The sequence below is a fragment of the Pseudorca crassidens genome, chromosome 3, assembly GCF_039906515.1.
Source record: "Pseudorca crassidens isolate mPseCra1 chromosome 3, mPseCra1.hap1, whole genome shotgun sequence".
Classification (NCBI taxonomy): Eukaryota; Metazoa; Chordata; class Mammalia; order Artiodactyla; family Delphinidae; genus Pseudorca; species Pseudorca crassidens.
In genome coordinates this window covers 161,006,735-161,028,237 of record NC_090298.1, presented here as the reverse complement: position 1 = coordinate 161,028,237, position 21,503 = coordinate 161,006,735, and the positions used below count along the sequence as shown (strand labels likewise).

General features: G+C 55.6%; 1 protein-coding gene across 4 annotated transcripts in view; it reads left to right on the top strand.

The window, feature by feature from the left end:
- Positions 1–21,503, top strand: part of ELL (elongation factor for RNA polymerase II) — an 81,416-nt gene that overhangs the window by 44,458 nt on the left and 15,455 nt on the right. For all 4 annotated transcript variants that reach the window (XM_067733259.1, XM_067733260.1, XM_067733262.1 and 1 more), the window contains 5 exons: positions 7,600–7,647; positions 14,388–14,509; positions 14,885–15,048; positions 17,213–17,487; positions 21,011–21,135. In XM_067733259.1, coding sequence (XP_067589360.1) covers positions 7,600–7,647; positions 14,388–14,509; positions 14,885–15,048; positions 17,213–17,487; positions 21,011–21,135 — 734 coding nt within the window. The remainder of the gene's footprint in view (positions 1–7,599; positions 7,648–14,387; positions 14,510–14,884; positions 15,049–17,212; positions 17,488–21,010; positions 21,136–21,503) is intronic.

The window sequence follows — 21,503 nt, the reverse complement described above, 5'->3', positions numbered from 1 at the left end:
TGTTTATAAATGTTCACCATAACCTGACAGTCTTCATCCTCTGTGCAGATGTGCATGTCCATCTGGTGTCACTCTCCCTTCCTCCTAAAGAACTTCCAGAACCTTCCTCGTAATGCAGATCTGCTACAAACAGACTCTCAGCCTCTGTCTGAACAAGTCTTTATGTCACCTTCTCTTTTCACTGTATATGGAATTCTGGGTTGGCAGTGTTCTTTCCTCAGTGTTTTGAAGATGTCCTTCTGTGGTCTCTGAGCTTGTTTCTGACATTTGGCCTCGTGAGCGCGTCTCCGTTTGTGGTGCGTCAGTCAGCCCGCTGCACTTGTTTGCTTATGGTGTGTTGCCACGTGGTTCCTTGTTTTCTGCTGGAGCTTCTTAGGTCAGTGGATTTATAGTATTTGTCACATTTGGGGGTTTGAGGCCATTATTCCTTTGGATATCATGCCCTTGGGATTCCAGTTACATGTATAATGGACTTCTTAGTACTGTCCCACAGTTCACCACGGCTTTTTTTTTTGTAATCTTTTTATTTTCCCATATGCATGCACACACACATATCTACAGAGTTCTTGTCGGAGTGTGCAAGCGGCGTGGGAAGACAGTTTTCACCTAACATACGTTTCTGGGCCATGGCCCCGCACCACCATCTACGCAGCACTCCATGGCAAGATTCCAGAACGTCCCACGCAGCCTCGCGGCGCTCATTGCCGCGGTGAGACATCTGGACGTCTTCCTCATGTCTGGGCACTACTTCGGCTTTTCCGTGTTCCTACTCACACACACTGGCCTTGGGCGCCTGTGGTAATGCTCCTCCCCTCATGCTTCCCACGCCTGGATTTCCCACCGTCTAGGGCCACGGGCTGGCCTTCCTCACCTCCCACAGTCTTCAGACACGCAGCCGGACTCACCAAGGCTTTGTTCATTTTCCTGTAGATTTTTTTTTGTGTGATTCATTTTGGGTAGATTGACATTACTTTGTCATCAGATTCACTAACCTTTTCTTCCACAGTGTTTAACGTTAATCCCACCCAGTAAGTATTTCATCAAGATACTGCATTTCTCAGCTCAAGAAGTTCCATGTGACTCTCCTCTGGTACTTCATATTCCTCTTCTCACCAGTTCAAGGTTCCCTTTAAGCCCTTGAGCATTTTAAATTTAGAGTAGTTGCTCTAAAGTGAAACCCTTGTCTGATAGTTCCATCTTCTCTGTCCTTTCTGGGTCTGTTTCCATTGACTGATTTTTCTCCTGGGTTAAGGTTCACATTTTTCTGCAGCTTCACATGTCTGGAGAGTTTTGGGTTTTGGATACTGTGTGTTGTAGATTCCATGGGATTGGCTGCTGGATTTTATTGTCTTAAAGCGTGTCATTTCGGCTGGCTGCTGGCAGGCAGTTTGGTTAGCAGTGGATCAGCTGATCTTGGGGAAGCTTGTTTTTGAAATTTCTTAGTAAGGGGAATAAGAGAACCCCTTAAATGAGGGCTGGTTTAGCTCCACTGCTGAGTGGTGCAGTGAGGACTCCTCTGGGCTGGCTGTCTGTGGCGTGTCCTGGCCCATATTCCTGGGCTTGGGGCCCCAGCCCAGGGAGAGACCCGAAGCCTTCCTGGGCAGCAGCTCAAGGCCCCTTGCAGGTGCCAGGAGCTGTCCCTCTGCACTGTCCCTACCTTCATGGGCCTCTGCCCGCACGTGCAGTTCCTTCGGCCTCCCTGGCCCGTGGTCCAGAGGTTCCTGGAGGCAGTGAGCTGAGCAGTCCAGAGGCTCCCTTGGCCGTTTCCCTTCTTTCACATCTCTGGCCAGTGCTGCCTGCATTCACTTTGAAAGCATTGTTGTGTGTTTTGTCCAGCACCCTAGTTGTCACCAGTGGATGGCTTGTCTGGTCCCAGGTGGTCTGTCTGGCCCTGACATGGGGGCCTGCTTGTGAAGAAACTGAGAAGATTCAACGGGACAGCTATCTGTCCATTCACCCCTCCATCCATCCAGTGAATATTTCCTGGGCTCGGGTGGCCCACCATGGCCTTCCAGTGGTGGAAAGGCCTGCCCCCTCTAAGTGGAGTGCAGGGCATGAGTCACCGGCCTAATCACCAAAATCCCCAGACAGAAGGTTGGAGGTGACTGCAGCAGACGTGGCTGTGTCCTCCTGGGGTCAGCCTGCAAGTCCCTGAAGGGCTCAGAGAACGGGAGGCTGCAAATGTGTGTACCACCCAGCACAGAGAACCTTGGAGGTGGCAGGTGGAGTTGGATCCTGGCCCTGTGTGGGTTTGGGCGAGTCATTTGACCCCCTCTGATGCCTGAGGTTTGTGGTGGAGTTTAGCAATAACAAGCCTAAATTCAGCTCTTAGCCTGCAGCCTGCAGGATGTGTTCCTGGGTGCCATGTGCCCTGGTCCCGTGGTGCCCCCCCTGCTCAGGATGGCTCTGGGTCCCGAGCCTTCACCAGGCTGTTAAGACAAGGGAAGTGCAGGCGGGCTGTTCCTCAGGGATCCTGGATCTTTGGCTTTCAGTGTGGCCTGCCTACAGGAGGTTGGAAGTTGCCGGCCTGGGGCCTTGAGGCTGCTCTGCCCAGGTTTCCCCGGAACCTTCAGGAACAGCCAGCATCAGACCTGCACAGTGTGCAGCGCTGCTGGTAGACCACAGCCACTCCTACTCCCACCAGCCCAGTGGCCACCCACTGGAGTCAGGCACAGGCCTTTGATGGGTGGGGCTTGTGTCCTGAGCGCACCCAGTGGACACCCAGCAACCTCCAAGTAAGGGTCCCCATTGGCGTCCACTGCAGCTTGCTGGTTGGAGCGGGAATTAGCCCAGATGGTCCTGTCCTGCCTTGTTTAACAGCAGAGGGTGGAAGTGGGGCCATGGCCCCAGGTGCTGGGAGGCACCTCTGTCATTGTGAGCGACCCATATGGCAGGGTTTCCAGAGGGGCCCGCGGCACTTGGGGTTACCCTCAGACTACCTGCCCCACTTTGAACCTGACTCAGAAGGAAGGGAGAGAGCCGATGAGTTTATCACGTGACCAGCTTCCTTCCGATAGTTTCTTGGAGGTGACAGGGCTGGATGCACTTTGAGTAATTCAAATAAAGTGTATTTGCTTCACAGTAAGCACCTGAAAACTTCTGTTTAAGAAGATGTTTTGATCTAAAACAGATCTCCATTTCAAGTAGCCCCTGCGCCACAACAAAACAGTAGTTGCCAAAGGCCACTTTGGTGGATGTTGAAGACGCACAAGTAGTTTTTAAGTACATTTTAGAACGCTTTAGAAAATTCTCTTTTCTTAAACCTTCTTGTAAAAATTTTAATTTCGTTGTGCTTCATTAAAATGTTATTGGGCCTCCAAGCTGGGAGTCTGTGACAGGTGGGATGGTCACGTGCCAGTGTGCAGGACACTCCAAAATCAGAGACTCCTGCAGCCCTTGGAGAGGTGCCCTGGCCAGTGCCTGTGTTTCCTCCTGGAAACCGGATGCGGGGGACACAGTGGTGAGCAGGCAGCTTACATACCGGCACCCCATGTGGAAAGGTCTGCAGAAAGGATCAAGGCTGTTGCCCCCAGGACAGAGGAAAACTGATGGGCGAGAGCCACAGCCAGCTTAGGCAGCTGCATTAACCCAGATCACTGAGGGTGGGCCCTCTGGTGCCAGCAGATGTGCTTTTGACTGCTCTTGGTCGCCAGCTGTTCGGCAGCATGGGCTGAGTGCCATCAGAATACACCTCAGGGGAGGGACTTCCCTGGCGGTCCAACGGTTTGAACTCTGTGCTTTCACTGCTGAGGGCCCGGGGTCAATCCCTGGTCAGGGAACTAAGATCCCACAAGCTGCAAGGTGCAGCCAGTCAGTCAGTCAGTAAACAGACAGCCACGGAGCAACTAAGCCCGTGCGCCACAGCTATTGATCCTGCGCTCTAGAGCCCGTGAGCTACAGCTATTGAGCCCGCGCGCCACACTACTGAAGCCTGCACGCCTGGAGCCCATGCTCTGCAACAAGAGAAGCGACTGCAATGAGAAGCCCGTGCACCACAACGAAGAGTAGCCCCCGCTCGCCGCAACTAGAGAAAGCCCGCGCACAGCAACAAAGATCCAACGCAGCCAAAAATAAATAAATAAAATAAATAAGTAAATTTATAAAACAAACGAACGTACCTCAGGGGAAGTCCCTGGTGGTCCAGTGATTAGGACTCTCTGCTTTCACTGCCGAGGGTGCGGGTTCCATCTTTGGTCAGGGAACTAAGATCCCATAAGCCGTGGAGCGTGACCCAAAAAAATGGAAAAGAAGAAAAAAAAATACACCTCAGTCATTGACCAAGTGTCATTGACTCCTCTTTTTGTTCCAAAGTCTTCCAAATGGGGGCTCTTGTCCCCTCTGCCGGCACAGGGGCTGGTGGAATTTAGACAGGTCTTGACTTGGTGTCTTTTTTGCTAATAACGATAGACAGGTGGCCCATCACCTACATGTGTGTGTGTGCGCGCGTGTGCGTATGCATGCACGCGTGCACAGTGGTATGAGTGAATTGCTCTGTTGTCGATGAGAAGGACCTGGCCTGATCCTCCTACTGGAGGGAGGAGACACCACAAGAACCCATGTGGCCCGGACCCTGGTTCTATGATGAAAGTCAGGCGGCATGGGGACACACGCTTGAAGCCAGCCCTCCTGGCGTAGTGGAGGAAGCTTGGGATTTTAGACCTCTTGGCTAACTGCTCTACAGTATAAAGTCTTATTCTCAGTGCCCTTGGGGATTGAATGACTTTGTGAGAAAAGAGTCTCCCAAATAACTTGCTTGACAACTAGGCCAGTTAAATGCTTCACTAGATGGCCCACAGGGAGCGTGTGATCCAGGGGGAGGATGGCCCACCACACCATCGAGTCAGCCAGGCACCAGGGGGGCTGCCCTGATGGAGTCTCTCCTGGGAAGGTGCACCCTTCTTAGTTCCTCTCCTTCGCTACCTAAATCCGGGCTCACATCATTGCTGATGTCATGGCCTCTGTCCCCCAAGCCCCTGGAACACAGAGGCTTTGCTGTGTGTGGATGACAGACACACATGGTGCTATGGTTAGCCCCGAGCTGAGTCTTGCATGGAGATCTGAACCGAGAGACCTGGGGGCATGAGAACCAAGTCCTGCATGCTCTTTACTACCATGATGTCCCACGTCTCTGCTCCGGGCTTTGCACTTGCTGTTCCCTGGTCAAGAACACCCTGACTTCCTAGCTTTCATGATCAGGTGATGTCAGTAGAGAGCTCCGTAATGACGACCGACAGGGTGGCTTTACCTTGACGCTGTCTTTGCTGTGTGCTTGTGTGTTCTGCTGTTTCCCTTCCACCCACTTTACATCACTCTTGCACTGAAAATGGTTAACAGATGGGAGTCTCTCCCCATGTTCAGGTGGTGTTCCTCAAAGCCCACACGAGTCTTCAGAGAAAGACCCTCTGTATGCCCTAGGGCAGGTCACAGCATTATGGAGGCATCATTTGTAACCCATAGAACTTCCCCATTTTAGGTGTATAGTCAGTGAGTGTTAATGTTCTACCCAAGAAGTTCCCCCCAGCCCTTCTGCAGCCACTCCCCACTTCCAGGCACTCACTGATCTTTAGTTTTGCCTTTTCTGGAACTTTATATAGATGGAATCATCCATCGTGTGGTGTTATATGTTGGGCTACTCTCACTTAGCTGGTGGCTTTGAGGTTTGTCCACGTTGTGTCCATCAGGAGTTCGTTTCTTTTTATTTCTGGGTAGTATTCTGTTGTTTCTCTGTCCACCAACTGATGGACATTTGGGTTGTTGGCTATTTTTTGAATAGTAAGAGTGTTCTGCTATGTATGTTTTTTGTGCAGACATATATTTTCATTTCTCTTGGGTATATCCCTAGGAATGGAATTGCTGGGTCATGTGGTAACTCTGTGTTTAGCCTTTTAAGAAACTGCCAGACTTTTCTACAGCACCTTGTATGTTCCCACCAGTAAAGGACGAGGGTTCTGGGGTGTTGTCTTTTTTCTTTTAGCTAGCCCAGTAGGTGCCTGCGCCGTCTCTTCCTCACTGATGAGTAAGGGCTTCTGCCGTGCTTATTGGCCACCTGCAGGTCTTCTTTTTGATCTCTGTCTTTAACCCATTTCCAAGCAGAGGCCACTTAAATGTTGCATCTGCAGGGGCCCAGCTAGGCGGGGCCCCCACCGGTGCTGCTCCTCTAGTACTCTGAACAGCAGCCCAGGCAGTGGTCTGGTTGTGGTTTGTGGGACGGGTCATCTGGTCCTGAGCCTGCTTTGAAGGGACCTTGGCCCTTGTCTCAGCAGCACGGTGGCCCTTGTGCCTGCAGGAGCTGGAGCAGCACAAGGGGCTGGAGGACCTCCCATATCTGCCAGCCTGGCGGTGAGGAGTGTTGTGCTTTAGAAGTGTGGGGTGGTTTCTGGGGGGTCAGATCCCATGGAGGTAAGTGCTGGAGCTCCGTGTGACCTCTCAGGTCTGCTCCAAATGGCGGAGTCCTTGGAGATCCTTGGCAAAAGGGGAGGCTCCTGGTAAGCAAAGTGGGGTGAGTGTGTGGCCCACAGGGTCCAAGCTGGCTGAGCCCTGTCTCCCTCACATGCCTACAGCCCTTGGCCCACTTGGTGACGGGGTCACGGGCACCAAGATGCCAGTCTGCCCATTGGTTGGTTCTCCCCACGTGTATGTAGCTCCTCTACCCACCCAGGGCTTGCGGTGGGCCTGACATTCTGAGTGGGGAGCAGACAGGTAGCCACTCCAGACGCTCTGAGAGAGGCGTGGGGGGGCCCAGGTGGGAGAGCCTCCCCTCCCTCTAGGGGGCGCTAGGGTGGAGACCTGACAGGTGGGCTCTGATGGAGGTGGGAGAGCCCAAGACTTTGGCACCCTGTGGAGGAACTGGGGAGGACAATGGGCACAGAGGCCAATTTGGGCCCTGTGGGTTTGGGGGTAGAGGGAAGGGGTTGTGGTGACAAACCAGCACCACCCTGTCGGGTGATGTCTGCTTCACAGAAGGTGGGTGCTGAGAGCCCCAAGATAGATGAGAAAAAGAGGTGCGACCCTCCATCTGGATCCGTGTTCTTTCTGAAATTCCACCAGAAGGCTGATCTCTGAATAGCTAAAGCTTAAATTATTTTGAGTTTTTTGGTGTATTTTTTCTTGTGACATTTGGAAATTCCGCCACTCCAAGTGCAGTGACAAGCTGCTCTGAAGCTGTGACGTGGGAGCTGGGCAGGCGTTGGGCTCTGTCCTGCCAGGGTGTTGGGGGGCAGGGCGTCACCTCATCAGCCTGCCTCCTGGCTGGTGGTGCTCACCCACCCCGATTCCTTTCCAGTGGGGTGTTTCTGAGGCAGGATGACCTGGGCTGTTGTTGGTTTTGGGCGAATGGTGAAAGGGGGCTGCCCATTGCCTGTATCTTCACTCTTGCCTCTCATGTGTACCTTCAGCCCTGGCCCCTGTGCCATCTGAGGAACTCCTATTGATCCTTCAAAACCCTGCTCCAGTAACCTTTCCTGTAATTTTCAACATGTGTGGATTTTATTTCACCCCTCCTGAAAACACTGTCCTTATCTGGCTCCTTGTATGACTGGGAAGTGAGTCTTTGAATTTCCAGATTCTTTATTGACATTTTTCCATCTTGCTTTTTTGCAGGACTCTGTTTCACTGAGACCTTCGATCCGATTTCAAGGAAGTCAGGGGGTGAGTCTTTTTTTGGTCTTAATCATATTTAGAATTGTGGAACTGGTGTGCTCCCTGCCCTGTTAGGGCTTGCTGGGCACAGCAGCCGGCTGGGAGCAGTGTTTTGGCCCCATCCACTTTTGTGCCAGGCTGGGCCCTATGCTGAGTCAAGGTCTGCCTCTGGTTGCCTCCAGGCTGGTCCTGTGGCTGGGGCCACACCAACAGGCCATCTGTGGTCTGAAGGCAGCTCTCCTGTCCAGTGGCTCTTCAGTCTCTCCCACTTCCTTCCTGTAGCCGCCAATCTGACTTGATCTCTGTGCTGATTCAAAACTATGGCCCCAGAGCCCAAGCAAGCCTGGAACTGTGCCCCCCCAGGGTGGGACGCTTGTCTCTGTTGGTGGACCTGGGACCATGGGTGTTTGTCTGGCTTTTGGTACTGGGCAGGGGGGTTATAGAAACTCAACATTCCCATTTTTTCATGAAAGGTATTTGATTCTAAATAACCATCTTACAGAAAAATTGGGGAATGGAAGAAAGGGTGGGTTGTCTATAATCCTTACCCCCCCAGGTCTTAGGACCCCCATATCGTCCACCTACCAAAGGTGCTTTAGAACACTTTAGTTTTTCTTCTAGTCTTCATTGCAAGTCTTTTTTTTTTTTTAAATCTGAAGAGTTGCCATATGTGTCTAAGTCAGTTTCCACCTGACAGCCTGCTGGCTTCTTACAGAACCAGGGGTTCTGTGGGTTTTGCCCCAGCCAGCATGCTCCAGAGAGATGGAGCCTTGAGGAGATATGTGTCTGAATGTGCAGATACATTGATACCAAGAGATTTATTGCAAGACATTGACTCATGTGGTAGTGGGGCTGATGAGTCTGAATTCCATGGGGCAGGTAGGAGCTGGCACTGGGGTTCATAGGTGAGCTTCTTCCTCCTCAGGGAGGCCTTAGTTTCCTTCTTAAGGCCTTCAGCTGATTGGATGAGGCCCACCCAGAGCATGGAGGGTCATCTCCTTAAAGTCCGCTGGTCGTGGGTGTCACTGCATCTACGGAGTACCTCCACGGCACACCCAGATTACCATTCATAGAGTCTTTGGGGGCTGTGGCCTGGCCAGGGGGACACACGAACTGACCATCACCCCAAGACCAGTCAAGGTCGGTGGGGCCCTTAAAGGCCCCAGGGCCCTCCCCCCGACACCCCCACCCCCCCGCCTCCCCGTGCCTCCTCTGGGGCTTCCTCCACACCTTCATTGGCCCCATCAGTCTTCTGCCAGTCACCCTTTTGCAGTCTCCACTTTATCTTCCCTGAGACATTTCCCCAGGGGTTGGAGGTCAATGCTGGGCTTGCTGCCAGACTGGCCCAGTGGCGCCCTCTTGTGGCCCATGACCACTCTGTGCCCTCAGCAGCCGTGGGAAGATGAGGAAGCCAGTGCACGGATTGGTGTTCATTTATCCAGTGAGCGATGCTTTCTAGTCAGCAAGGCACCACGTGGCTGCTCATAGAAGCGCTGTGAGGTTCTCCTGGGTTGTACCCCGTGTCGCCCAAATTCCTGTGCAAAACCTAAGAGCCACATCCATTCAAGTTAGGGGTCCCAACATCTTAGTCTTAGACTTATGCTTTGCCCACATTTCCTTCCTTCTGGGCATTCTCATGTGTAATGGAGTTCCTAGAAGGTTCTGAGGGTGTGGAGGCCCTGCGCTGCAGCTCGGGGCAAGCCAGGCCATGAGTCTCCACTAAGAGGCTATTCCCTGTCTGAGACCATGTGAGGGCTGGAGGGGGCTGTGTGACAAGGTGGGTGCTTTCCCAGCTTGCTGTGAGGGATCAGGTGCTAAGTCTGCCCCTTATGACCTCTGGACCTTGTCCTTCTCCTCCTGGGCATTGATGGAATGTGACCATTCCTCCCTGCCAGGTGTGAGAGGCCTGGCCTGGTGCCAGGCACACGGCGGACTCTGTCCTGACCAGGCCATACCTGCATGGTCACCCAGAGCGGAGGAGGGGAGGAGGCAGGGTGCCTCGCTCTCCCCTCCCACTTCTCCTGGTCGCTCCGTACACTCCACCTGTGAGGTTGGAAATAGAGTAGGAGGCTGGCGGGTGGAGTTGGGCAGGCTCATTCAGCGTTCCTGATGCTTGGGCTGACTCGATGTTCTGGACCCCGCGTAGGCCGACAGGGCCCACTTCCCAGAGGCCCATGAAGCTGGCAGACTGAAGATTGAGACCCTATTTGCTCCTTAGCTCAGGGACCTTGGCCAGATCTTCTCCCTCTGTCCCTTGGCCTCCCTGCCCAGGAGATGGGCCACCCACCTCAAGGGTTGTATGCAGGTTAACTTGGCCTTAGGAGAACCAGAGTCCTCCCTGCATTCCAGAACCCGCTCACTCAGTTCCTGGTGCTAATCCCCACCTGATGTGAATGCAGTACAGCTGGCGTAGGGTCTCGGTGTCACTCAGCTCCTGGGTTGGGAGTCACATCCAGTCCAGCCACCTCCCCGCCTGTGCTGTGAGCGCCGCAAGGGCTGGGTGCTGTGCGGCTGGGCCCCGGTGTTGGCTGGTTCCTTGGGGCAACTGTATGGCATTGCCAGGTTCCCCGGAGAGCCTGGCCCCACCTGTAGCACATCCATGATCTAGGGCATCTAGGGCATCGTCTTCAGAGCAAAATGCTCACCTTTGTTTCATTTGCTGTGTACATGTGTGTTCTCTGCCCTCTCACAGACACTGAGCTGGCTGACCTGGGCCCCTCTGCCATCAGGGGTCACTTCTAAGTTGTCAGCCCCTGACAGCTGGTGAAGCGTCAGGCTGCAGAGGGGAAAAGAAAACCCCACTTGGCCGGCTGCAGCCCAGCACTCTTCAGTTGATGAAAAAAGAAAGAAAGGGAAGTAGGGTTGGCATCCAGGGCTGTTGAAGGCATTTGCATGTGCTGCAGCAGGAACCCAAACGGCAGTTTACAGAATGAGGTTTGGTGGCACTTGTCAAGGGCCTTTGACTGGTGTCTCTGTGATCTAGGAGCCAACTCTGCGGGAATCATTAGGGATGTGCGCAAGATTGAGCCACAGGGGTGCTTGTTGCTGTGTCACGGGGATAACTTGGAAAGCCCGGGAAGGGGCGGGCAGGTGGGCGGGCGTTGTGCACTCCCGCTTCCCAGGGCCCACAGTGTGCGGGAGCGGCTCTCCAGAAGGAAATAGGTGCTTAGAAAGCGCCCTGGGTCTGGGGTTGAGGAAGCTAGCCTCCCAGTGGGCGGAAGAGGCCACTACAACTCTTAGCAGTTGTATTTAGCTGCGCAGTAGTAACTCTTTACCCAAAATATGTTTTATTCTGAGGGTTCCCTGGAAAAGAAAGATAATGAAAACAAACGTTCTCTGAAAACCCCTCTGGCTGGAGAGAGCCTGGCTCATCAGTTTGGTTCCTGTGTGTGCCTGTTTTGTCTTGTTTTTACCTGACTGGAATACCAAGTGCTCCCCACCATTTATCCCCCACCCAGCTCGGGACCTGATTTGTCTCGTCGAAGCTCCCACCTGCACCGCGGACAGACCAGGCCCGGCAGGTCTGGGGGAGGGCTGCCGGCCTGACTTGGGACAGATTTCAAAGGGGGTTGATTTAAGGGCTCTGGCAGGAACTCGACCTACTCGCAGTGGAACCAACACCCCCTCTTGGGCCTTAGGCCTCAGAGGCGGATGTCAGTCCCTCAGGTGCCCAGGACCATTTGGGATGGGACAAGGCTGTTTGTTGCTCCAGGTCCATCTGTTCGTCTGTGCACACAGACACATGACAACTCCCTCTGCCTCCCCATAACCAGGAGTTGGGGCTAACATCAGATGCACCCAAACCTGCCATGCTCGGGCCAGCTGAGGGCCACGTGGCAGCTGAGACCTGGTCCAGAAGGCACACGTACTGCTAAGCGGGGCCCAAGTTTCGGAAAATGTGTCGAGCTCTCCGCTGTCACAGAGAAAGCCGCGCATTCCTGAGCCATTCGTGCCCAGCTGGCTGGTTTCCCTGCTGGTTTCCAGCGACTGGTAGCCATTAACCAGCATCGTTAACCAGCAGCAAAACAGCCTGTTAACCAGAGGATTCCATAGGGGGTGGTGCCACAGAGCTGGGAAGGGCCTGGGGCTTCAAGAGCCTCCAGTGCCAGGCTCCAAGCAAGCTCCTCTTCCCACCGTCCTGCAGCCCCAGTAGCTGCACAGACCCTCCTCTGGGCTCTGTGCTGTGCCCCCGCCTCCAGGATTTTGGAAGTGGCCATACATACCCATGTGGAAAGGGTTCTCACAGGGTAAAAGGATCACAGTGAAGGTTCCACCACACCCCTGCCCAGAGAGAAGCACGGTTGCATCAAGGCTCATGCTGTACGTACCCTCTCCTTTCCTCGTAGGGGCGATAGCCTGATGGGGACTGTGGCAGTCATGGCAGCCACTGCCCTTTGAGCAGACTGAGATGGAAAAATGCCACCTGGGGAGGCCTGGTCTCTGCCAGAGCCGGGATGTGGCGAGGGGAGAGGATCAAGGTCAGGATGGAGGAAGAGCCACCCGTGTTGGGGTTCAGGCTCCATCGGAAGTGCCTTTTGATTTTTCTGACTTTGTGGTGTACAGTCTTCCTGCCGCATTTTGGGCGACTGCATCAGTGTGTACCTGGCTGCGGGTGCATCTCCCACAGTGACCCTCAGAAGCATCTGAGTGCTGGGTTTTCAGTTACTTCTATAATGGAGAACAAAAGTCACATCTGCAAAGGAACGAGCAGACAACACAGGGTGGCTACTAGTGCTGGACGAGATGCTGCACACGCACTGGAGCGTGTGTGTGTGTGTGTGTGTGTGTGTGTGTGTGTGTGTGTGTGTATACATGTGTGTTTTCCTGCCCGAGGTGAGTGATAGCAGGCAGTCTGGGTTTGAATTTTTTATAGATGCTGAGTGTGAGCTGCTCCATCTCTTTTTGACCCTCATAAAGAAACAGGTGTCTGTGTTGAGATGAGGGCCTGCGTGGCTGGCCAGGACCGACCTGGCATTGCCACCCTGCTGGTCTCCTCCATGGACTTTGGCCTCACCTGCCACTGGGTGTGTGTCCTGGGGGGGGGGGCCCTGCCCCCGAACTGCATTGACAGGATCATGCTGGAGGGCCAGGAGAGAGTGCTGGACAGACCCCAGCTGGGTGGCTGGGTGGAGCTGGGCCAACGGGGCAGCCTTTCTCCTGGGCAGCATTCATCCTGGGGCGGGGACGTGGGGGACAGGGATGATCATTGGCCCAAGGTCATTTGCAGTCCTTGGACGGCTGGTGCAGACTGTCCCTCTCCCCCAGGCCAGGCCCTTCCTGCCCTGAGCGGCTGTGCCTGGGAGCCACTCTGTGACGCCTTGGCTCTCAATGTGCACGGCGGGGGCCTCTCTTTGGAGCAGGGACTGGCTGTGCATTGAGGGCTTCCTGCAGCATTTTGAGCCAGCCCTGGGTTGTGTGACCTCCCAGCTTCCCTCATGGGTCTACACACCACCCTGAGGGCTGGGGCAGGGGAGCCGCATCCCTCCCTGTGGCCCAAGCTGCCGTGTCCTTGCTCTCACGGACAAGGCTCAGACAGGCTGAGCTGCCTGCAGTCACACGTGACAGCTGCGCACAGGGCAGGGGGGATTCAGCCCTGAGCCGCATTCTGTCCAGTGCTGATGAGGCGTGTTAGCGTCCTCACACAACCAAAGAGGAGACGTGCTCGCCCTGGCCTGCTGGGCTGGTGCGACAGCCCAGGAACGAGGCCTGCTGCCCCCTAACCCCCAGTGCTGCCCCTTCTTGTTGACCACCTGTGACCCCACCTTGTGTGTCTGCCTAGCTGTGATGAGCTCCTGTGCTCAAGCCCAGGGATTACTTTAAGGCTGGTCACCTCTGGTGACAGGGTTCTGGAGGCCCTTCCACTGCCTGCCCAGGGGCTGGCAGCCGGAATGTCAGGTTTTCCTGTCTGTGTTTTTCAGCAGCTGCTGGCCTTCACCCAGTGTGGGCAGGGGGCCAGAGGGTCGGCCTGGAATAAAGTGGCCTCTGGATGTCCTGCCTATGCTGAACCCTGCACTTTGGCCAGGACTAGTGCTGTCTGTCTGTCTGTCAGCCAGGTCGTCTGTCTCTTCCCTCTGGCGGCTGTGGCTTTGCCTCGCTAGGCTACAGTGGTGCTCTCTGAAGTTGGGGTTACATAAACCATGGCACACGCATCCCCTGTCATGGTTGATTGGGGGCAAGTGCTGCCCCTCTGTGAGCCCCTCGGGGCCCGTGCCTGCCTTATTCACGGACACCCAGGTGGAGTCATCAGTGTTTGGCCTGGAGGAGGTGGAGAGGGCGTTGCTAAGTAGGAGTGCGGGTCAGGGTATCTCGACCTCTCAGCATGCCCTGCCCGCTGCTGACGCCCACCCATCTTGTCTCATCTCATCTTTACGGTTGTCCTGAAGCAGATCAGCCCTGTTTGGTGGGGAAACTGAGTCATGGCCCAGCTTGGGGTGGGGTCCCTGCCTCTGGTTGTGTGCTGAGTGCTCTGTGCTCCTCAGACTGAGTTGCCATTGCTGCTTAGAAACCAGACACAGGACCCCACCCCCCTGCCACTGCATGAGAACCCAGGACCCACCAGCAGCCTGTCCATGGTGACACGCTGGTCCTGTCACTGTCGGGAAAACAAAGGTGCGTTTCAAAGGAATGTGGTTGCACATTCCCACTGTAAGGGGCATGCTTCAGGGATGGGCCTGGGTCCTGTGCTGGCCCATCCTGTGGTCCCTTCTGTGCTGTGGACCTACCGGTGATGTCCCCCCCTCTCCACGCAGCACATCTCCATCCCCCAGCCTGACTGCCCCACGGAGCCGCGGACGTTCTCCTTCTACCTCTCCAACATCGGCCGTGACAGCCCCCAGGGCAGCTTTGACTGCATCCAGCAGTACGTCTCCAGGTGAGCCTTGCCCAGGCTGCCCCAGGTCTCCCAGTGGGCAGACCCGCCTCCCCCGACTTCCACTGTGGCGTCCCCTGCCCCAGCCTGCTGTGCAGATGTTTACCCACCACCTCCAGCCCCAGCACCCCTTCTTCCCCTTCTCAAGTGAGCTACCCTGGCTCCTTACAGTGTGTTCAGGGCACAGGTCTAGGTCCTGGTGTGCCACCTGTGGCCCAGGGACCTGGGTTCCCTTGTTTCTTTCGGGTCAAGGTGTGCCTTGAAGAAACCGTGTTGCCCAAGTCAGCACCAAGCCCCATTTCTTGGACATGGGGGTGGTGACCATCTCTCCTGGTCATCCCAGGTGCTCATCCCAGCTTCTGGCCCCTTGTCTTGCAGCCACGGGGATGTCCACCTGGACTGCCTGGGCAGCATCCAGGACAAAATCACAGTGTGTGCCACCGACGACTCCTACCAGAAAGCGCGGCAGAGCCTGGCACAGGCTGAGGAGGAGACGCGGAGTCGAGGCGCCATCGTCATCAAGCCCGGAGGCCGTTACCTGGGTGAGGATCAGGGGCCTGGGGCTCCACCTGTGGGGGCCTTGCACCTGCTGGGCAGCTGTCGGGGGAGCAGGAGAGACTCAGGGCCCATCCAGACCAGGAGCGGGAGTGACGGGTTGACAGAGGTAGGATGAGCTGGGTCAGTGTTGGGTCAGGACAGAAGGTCCTTCCTGGGTGGCATCTGCTGCCTTCTGAACCCAAGATGGACTAAGGGACCCGAGAATTCCAGGCATTCTGAATCTCAGGGCTCCTCTCCCAGGCTGTAGCCTTAGGGACCTCTGCCCATCATGGAGACTCACCCTACATGAAGCTAGAGCTTCGGTCTGTCCTCCAGCTGCCACCCCTGCCCTCACCTGCCCAGATGTCTCCTTCCCAAGACCGACGTGGCCGGGGCAAGGTGCAGATGACGAGATGCACCCTGTGGCGGGCAGCCTGCTGCTGTGTTGGGGGGCCAGCGAGGGGCCATAAGGTGGAGACCAGGAAGGAAATGCATTGATCCCTGTTCACTGGGAAGGCTCTGGCCCCTCAGCATCTGCTTGGAAACAATTTCAGTGAAGTCGAGACACTGACAACATTAAAAGTATAGGGAGAAGAGTACTATCTATTTATCCATTTAGAAAGCCCCGTCATCTTGCTGTAGTCTTCCCGCCTCCTGGATGCAGATGGAGTTAAGGAGTCATTGGAATGCATTGCCAGGCAAGAAAGCCCTGAGAGAGGTGTGAAACGGCTTACAGCAGGGGAGAACTTGATGGCTTTTGGGGTTTTTTTCCTCTTTAAGGAAAAGCAAGAGCGTTTCACATTGCTCCAAAGAGCATGCGATTTTCCTTGCTTGGCAGTGGGGTTGGCTCTGAATGAAACCCCAGACGGTGCAGGAATCTGTCCTGCCTGTCAGCGCTGGGCCCCAGTGGATGTGGCTGTAAGTGACCAGGGAGCCTGAGCCCTGGGCAGTAAGCTGCCCAAGAGGTGCCAGCCAGAATCTAAAAGGGCTTCAGAGCCTGCTTTTGCTTCAAGATGCAAATGTGGACATTTGTACACATTTGAATACATTTTGGGTGGGTCTTTCAGTCAAAAACTTGGTCCAAAATTCGTGTTACGGTGCCATTTCGGGTACAATGAAGGTTTTTGCAGTAGTTTACGTTCTGGTGGAAACGCTCGTGTCCTGGCCTCTTAAGCCACCGACGTGCACATCCTGGGTGTGTCAGGCCTCTCCCCCCAGCCCACGTCGGCCCGTCAGATGGGTCCTCTGGGGACGAAGTCTGGCCCTGAGGATTCTAAAAGCACTTCTTCCCTGTGTTCATTTGACAAATCAGATTTGAGGGATACATGCAAAAGGAAGTCGTCGTGGAGAGGTTTCTGGCCCAAGGATTCAAGGTGTGCGCTGACTTTGCTCAGCAGTCCTCGTTCCTGCAGTGGCGGGAGCGCCGTCCAAGGTGGAGTTAATGACTTAGGAGTGGAAGCACCCTCCCTCGAGAGCAGTGCTGGAGGCTCCATGGAGGATCCCCTTGTACGTCTCTGTTTGCAGCAAGAGGGTGGGGGATCGGCCTGCTGCCCCGGGCCTCCAAGCACAGCCAGGTCTGCTCAAGGAGCACTTGCCAGGGCCACAGCTGGGGAGCTGCTCACACCCTGGGGTCTCTAGAGCAGCTGCCCAAGTGGCCCTGATGCCTTTATTTTCCTTCTCCTTTTTCATAAAAAAGAATGACGGATCCTGTGGGACCAGCATAGTGCTGTGGAGTTCAGTCTCTGGGTGCCTGCCTCTGGCAGTTATGGGACTCCCTTGTTAACATCAGCCCCCTCTCCCCATATGGGTCAGGTGTTTTGGGTCCCCAGGATGTAGGCTGCCCATGATGAAGTCAGTTAAGGCTCTAAGCCCGCTTCTCTTTCCTGTAGCTCCCGCTTCTGAGACTGTGGGGCCCTGCAAGTGCCCACTGAGCTGTTTGTGGTCAGCAGGTGGCAGTCTGGGCCGCCCAAGGGCCCCACTGAGCAGGTGGGGCTGGACGAGGCTTGAATTGCCTTCTGTTGGGCTTAGTGAGAGCTTGGGGCTGTCGGCCATCGGCCATCCACGGGTGCCCACGAGCTCGCTCAGGAACTTGGCGTCGGCCCCAGGCAGTGGGACACGGTGGCCACTCCCTCACCCCTTCCAGTCCCTAATGCCTGGCTCTTATTGCAGGCAGAAAGGTTCAGTTTCGGAAACCGGCCCCGGGGGCAGTGGATGCTGTGCCCTCCCGGAAGCGGGCGACCCCCATCAACCTGGCAAGCGCCATCAAGAAAACCAGCGCTGGCAGCGTTAGCGGGGGCAGCGGGGTGTCTCAGCGGCCCTTCCGTGACCGGGTGCTGCACCTCCTGGCGCTGAGGCCCTACCGGAAGGCCGAGCTGCTGCTGAGGCTGCAGAAGGACGGCCTGGCCCAGGCGGACAAGGACGCGCTGGACGGCCTCCTCCAGCAGGTGCGTGCTTGCCCTGGACTGGCCTGGGCTGCGCATGTGGCACTCACTGTCCAGGGCCCTCCTCCTTACCAGCTGTGGACACACAGGCAGTGCGCGTAGCACAGGGGATCCAAGACTTCAGTCGCACAAGGTTTTTAGAATTGAACGAAGTCTGAGGAACCCGCAAACATGAGTTAGCAAGGGCTCGGGCTTCACAGTCAGACAGCAAGGGCCTCCTTATTGCTCATCAGTTGTGGCTCCAGGCAAGGGGCTTCATGTCTGGACCCTCAGGCTTCCATCTGCAGCTGGGGCATGACCACAGCACCTCTCTTGGGGTCAAGAGCTAAGCGGGCAGGAGCGTGGTGCCAGCAGGTGGAGCCTGCTGTTAAGCAACCGGGGCTTTGGAGCAAGGGCGGTGGCCCCAGCACCTTCCTGAGGCCTTACCCTAGAGGAGGCAACTTGAGGACCCCTGAGAAGGTGAGTGGCTCACTCCGGCTTCACCACATCAGCTGGGCCATGTGGATACCACTTTGCCATGAAGTGGGGATGGGCCACCTCAGAGCGCTGTGAGGATGGCACAGCCAGCAGCAGTCACGCCAGCATCCTGAGGAGGAGGCGTGGCCCTGCCTCAGATACTCTGGGCACTTGGATGGTGCCTCCTATAGCAGAAAGTACGCGCCGTGACCATCAGTAGCTATGTCTGAGGATGAGTTTCAGATTTACCGAGTTCTTCAGCAGGCCTCTGGGCACTTCCCTTCCCCATCCCCAGTGCAGTCCAAGGCTGCTGTGACCACACAGCACGTTTGTTGGGAGGATGTCGGCATGGCTCTCATCTCCCCGTGCTCTGGCTGGGGTCCCTGTGTTACCCATTACCCCCCGAGAGTTCAGGGCAAAGGGAACGGGTGAAGAGGGAAGAGAGGCCTCTGTGACATTCCCCTGCATTCCGAGGTGCAGATGCAGGCCTGGGCAGGGGCTGGGCCCCATCCACAGAGCAGGTGAAGGGTGCCTCCCCCATCCTTCACCCGAGGAGAATCCTCTTGTGTCCTGAGGGCTGAGGTGCTCACCAGAGACTCACGTTACTGTCAGGAGCGCCCATGTCCACTCACTGGGTGCTTTTGTGCGGATTTGGCCTCCTGAGCCGCTGTCCCCCACGTGGAGGTCATGCTGGCAAGGACTGAGCAGTACTGTTTCTCCCTGCAAGCTTAGGAGTTGGCTCGGGGCCTATTAGAAGATAGATGCATGGCTCTGGAGCCCAGAAGTTTTCTTTGGCAAAGGGGCTTGCCAAAGCACCCAGAAAGCTCTAGAACCAGGAACAACATTCCCAGGGCGCTCGTTTCCTTGGAAAGTTGCGTGCTGGCCTTACCCCTGGGAAATGGGGGGAAGTATGTGGGAGGCCCTTTCCCTGGGCTGGGGGCCACCCAGAGCTGCCTCCTGCAGCACGGGGTGACCACAGCAGGGCTGAAGGGAGCTGGACAGAGGCATCAGACATGAGCCAAGACTGGAGACAAGTGCGGCAGCCACGCCCACCCCTGGCTGTGCCCGTAGCTTGCATTGCCATCCAGCCAGGCCCTCGGCCCCTGGTATAGCGTTCTTAGAAATGCCCTTGCTCCCGCTCTCTAATCTTGTTCTGTTTGTGCCCAGAATAAAAAAGCACAGTGCAGAATGTGACCCTTAGCTGACCGAGCACTTGATTACACCTGAGATTTACCCACTGAGCAGCCCTCAGATGCGGCAGGGATGCCAGGCTCAGTTCTCTGGAGAGAGAGGGGTCTGGTGGTTCTGACTTAGGTCTGCCTGGGGCACTGCTCCATTTTTAACCCCTGTGACATTCTCATTGCTCCTGGTCCTTTCCTGGGACCAGAGAGGCACCGTACTGGGCTCCAGCTTCTCCAGTGGACTTGGGTTTGGCAGCTCCTAGGGGGTGGCCCAGCCAGTGTCTTGGGGTAGAGCATCCTCCTCGCGCCCGCTCTGATTTCTCCTAAACTGCCCCAGCTGCCTTGTGCTTCTGTGTTTACTACCCAACTTGTTCTCCGCAGCGGTGTGGGGGGCAGGAGGACCCCCGCCAGCTTGGGGATGGGAAGGTGTCGGGGGCTGTGCCTCACCCAGGATGCTCATTTCCAGCCCCCGCAAGTGACCAGGGACTCTGATGAACAGCACTAACAAAACCACACTGCTCAAAGGCGCCTTCTCTATTCCTTCTGTGAAAACAGAAAAGATTTAAGGCATTCCATCTTCCTGGTGGGAGTGTTGACGGGTGGGTGGCTCTTCTGGAGAGCATTTTAGCAAAACGTATCAAGAACCATAAAAATGTTCAGAGCCTTTGACCCACTAATCCCACTTCCGGGAAGCTGGCTGAAGAAAACCATCACCAGCATGGAAAAACCTGCACAAGTGACGTCTGTTTATGCTACAGAGAAACTGGAAACGGCGTCAGCATCCAACAAAGGAGAAACGTTTGAGTACATCACAGTGTAGCCACTTGGTGGAATATTACTCAACCATTAAAAATACTCCTTGTGAAAACTGCTGTGATGTGGAGAACTTGTAGTCTCAGTGATAGCGAAAAACAGCGCGCCAGCCACACGGCTACACACGCGTGTTCTGGAGACCATGGTGCCCAAGCGAGACACTCAGGGAAGTGCCCGCTTCAGGTCAGGGGCCTGAATTCCGTCAAACATCTTACGGCAAACGTTTTAAATCCATCTTCGCAAAGAGTCTTGGAAACAAGCTCAGCTTTTGTTAACCAGCAGCAGCAGGGCTGGCTGGTTGCAGGGAAGGTGGGCTCAGCATGGTCCCTGGAGGCACCACTCACCCAGCACCCCAGTCTCGGCCGACTCTGCCACAGGAGGTCTGAATCCGAGAGCGGGTATGTTAGTCCATCGGGCTGCTGTAACAGAATACCATAGACTGGATGGCTTATACACCACAGACGTTTACTTCTCACAGCTTTGGAGTCTGGGAAGTCCAAGATCAAGGCGCTGGCAGATTGGGTGTCTGGTGAGGGCATGTGCCCTGGTTTATAGACAGCTGCCGTCTTACTGTCATCACAGGGGGGAAGGGGTGAAGGAGCTCTCTGGGTTCTCCTTTATAAAGACACTAACCCCATCATGAGGGCTCCACCCTCATGACGTAATCACCTCCCAAAGGCCCCACCTCCGAATACCATCACCTTAGATTAAGGGGGTTAAGATTTAACGTGGACTTTGGGAGGACAAAAATGGTTCAGTCCATAGCAGGGGGATGGGCTGGTGATGGAGTCTTGGGAGTATAGATGGCAGCCTCCCCTTTTTGGAGCCAACCTAGCCTCCAGCAGCTGTAAGACGTGTATATATGGACCTGCTGCCCTGACCCTTCTGCACCCCGAGGGTTGCTGCGCTGGCACGCAGGGGAGCTGTGGGGTGAGGTGTTGGCTCGGGGAGGGAGTGTGCTGTCCTCTTTCCCCTTTCACGTCTGTCTCCGCCTCTCCCTGCCCCCTCGCAGATGCTTTCAGGAACATCTGTCTCTCTCGGGCATCACACAAGGTGACACCAGCTCTGTCTTGCAGGTAGCCAACGTGAATGCCAAGGATGGCACGTGCACGCTGAAGGACTGTGTGTACAAGGATGTACAGAAGGACTGGCCCGGCTACTCAGAGGGGGACCAGAAGTTGCTGAAGCGGATGCTCATCCGGTAACTGCCTCCCTATCCCTGAGCGAGTTCCCAGCCCCTGGACCTGGGGCAGATCTCATCCCAAGGATGCTGGGGGGGCCTCATCTGGCCCCAAAGGCTGCAGGGCCCGCAAGCAGGATGGAGGGGTCTGTGGAGACTGCCTGGGTGGCCCACCGTGTCCTCCTGTAGGGTAAAGGCCAGCCCTTACCGAGTGGGGTGGAGGGTGTGAGTCACCATCTTGAACACCAGAATGCCCGGACAGAAGGCCCCAGACCGTTCCTTCTGCCCCCTCTTGCCCTTCCTGTCAAGGTTGCTTCCAAAACCTGCACATCCCCACAGGCGTCTGCTGCGGGCCCTCTTTCTTAAAAAGAGCCTCTCAAGGACGAGAA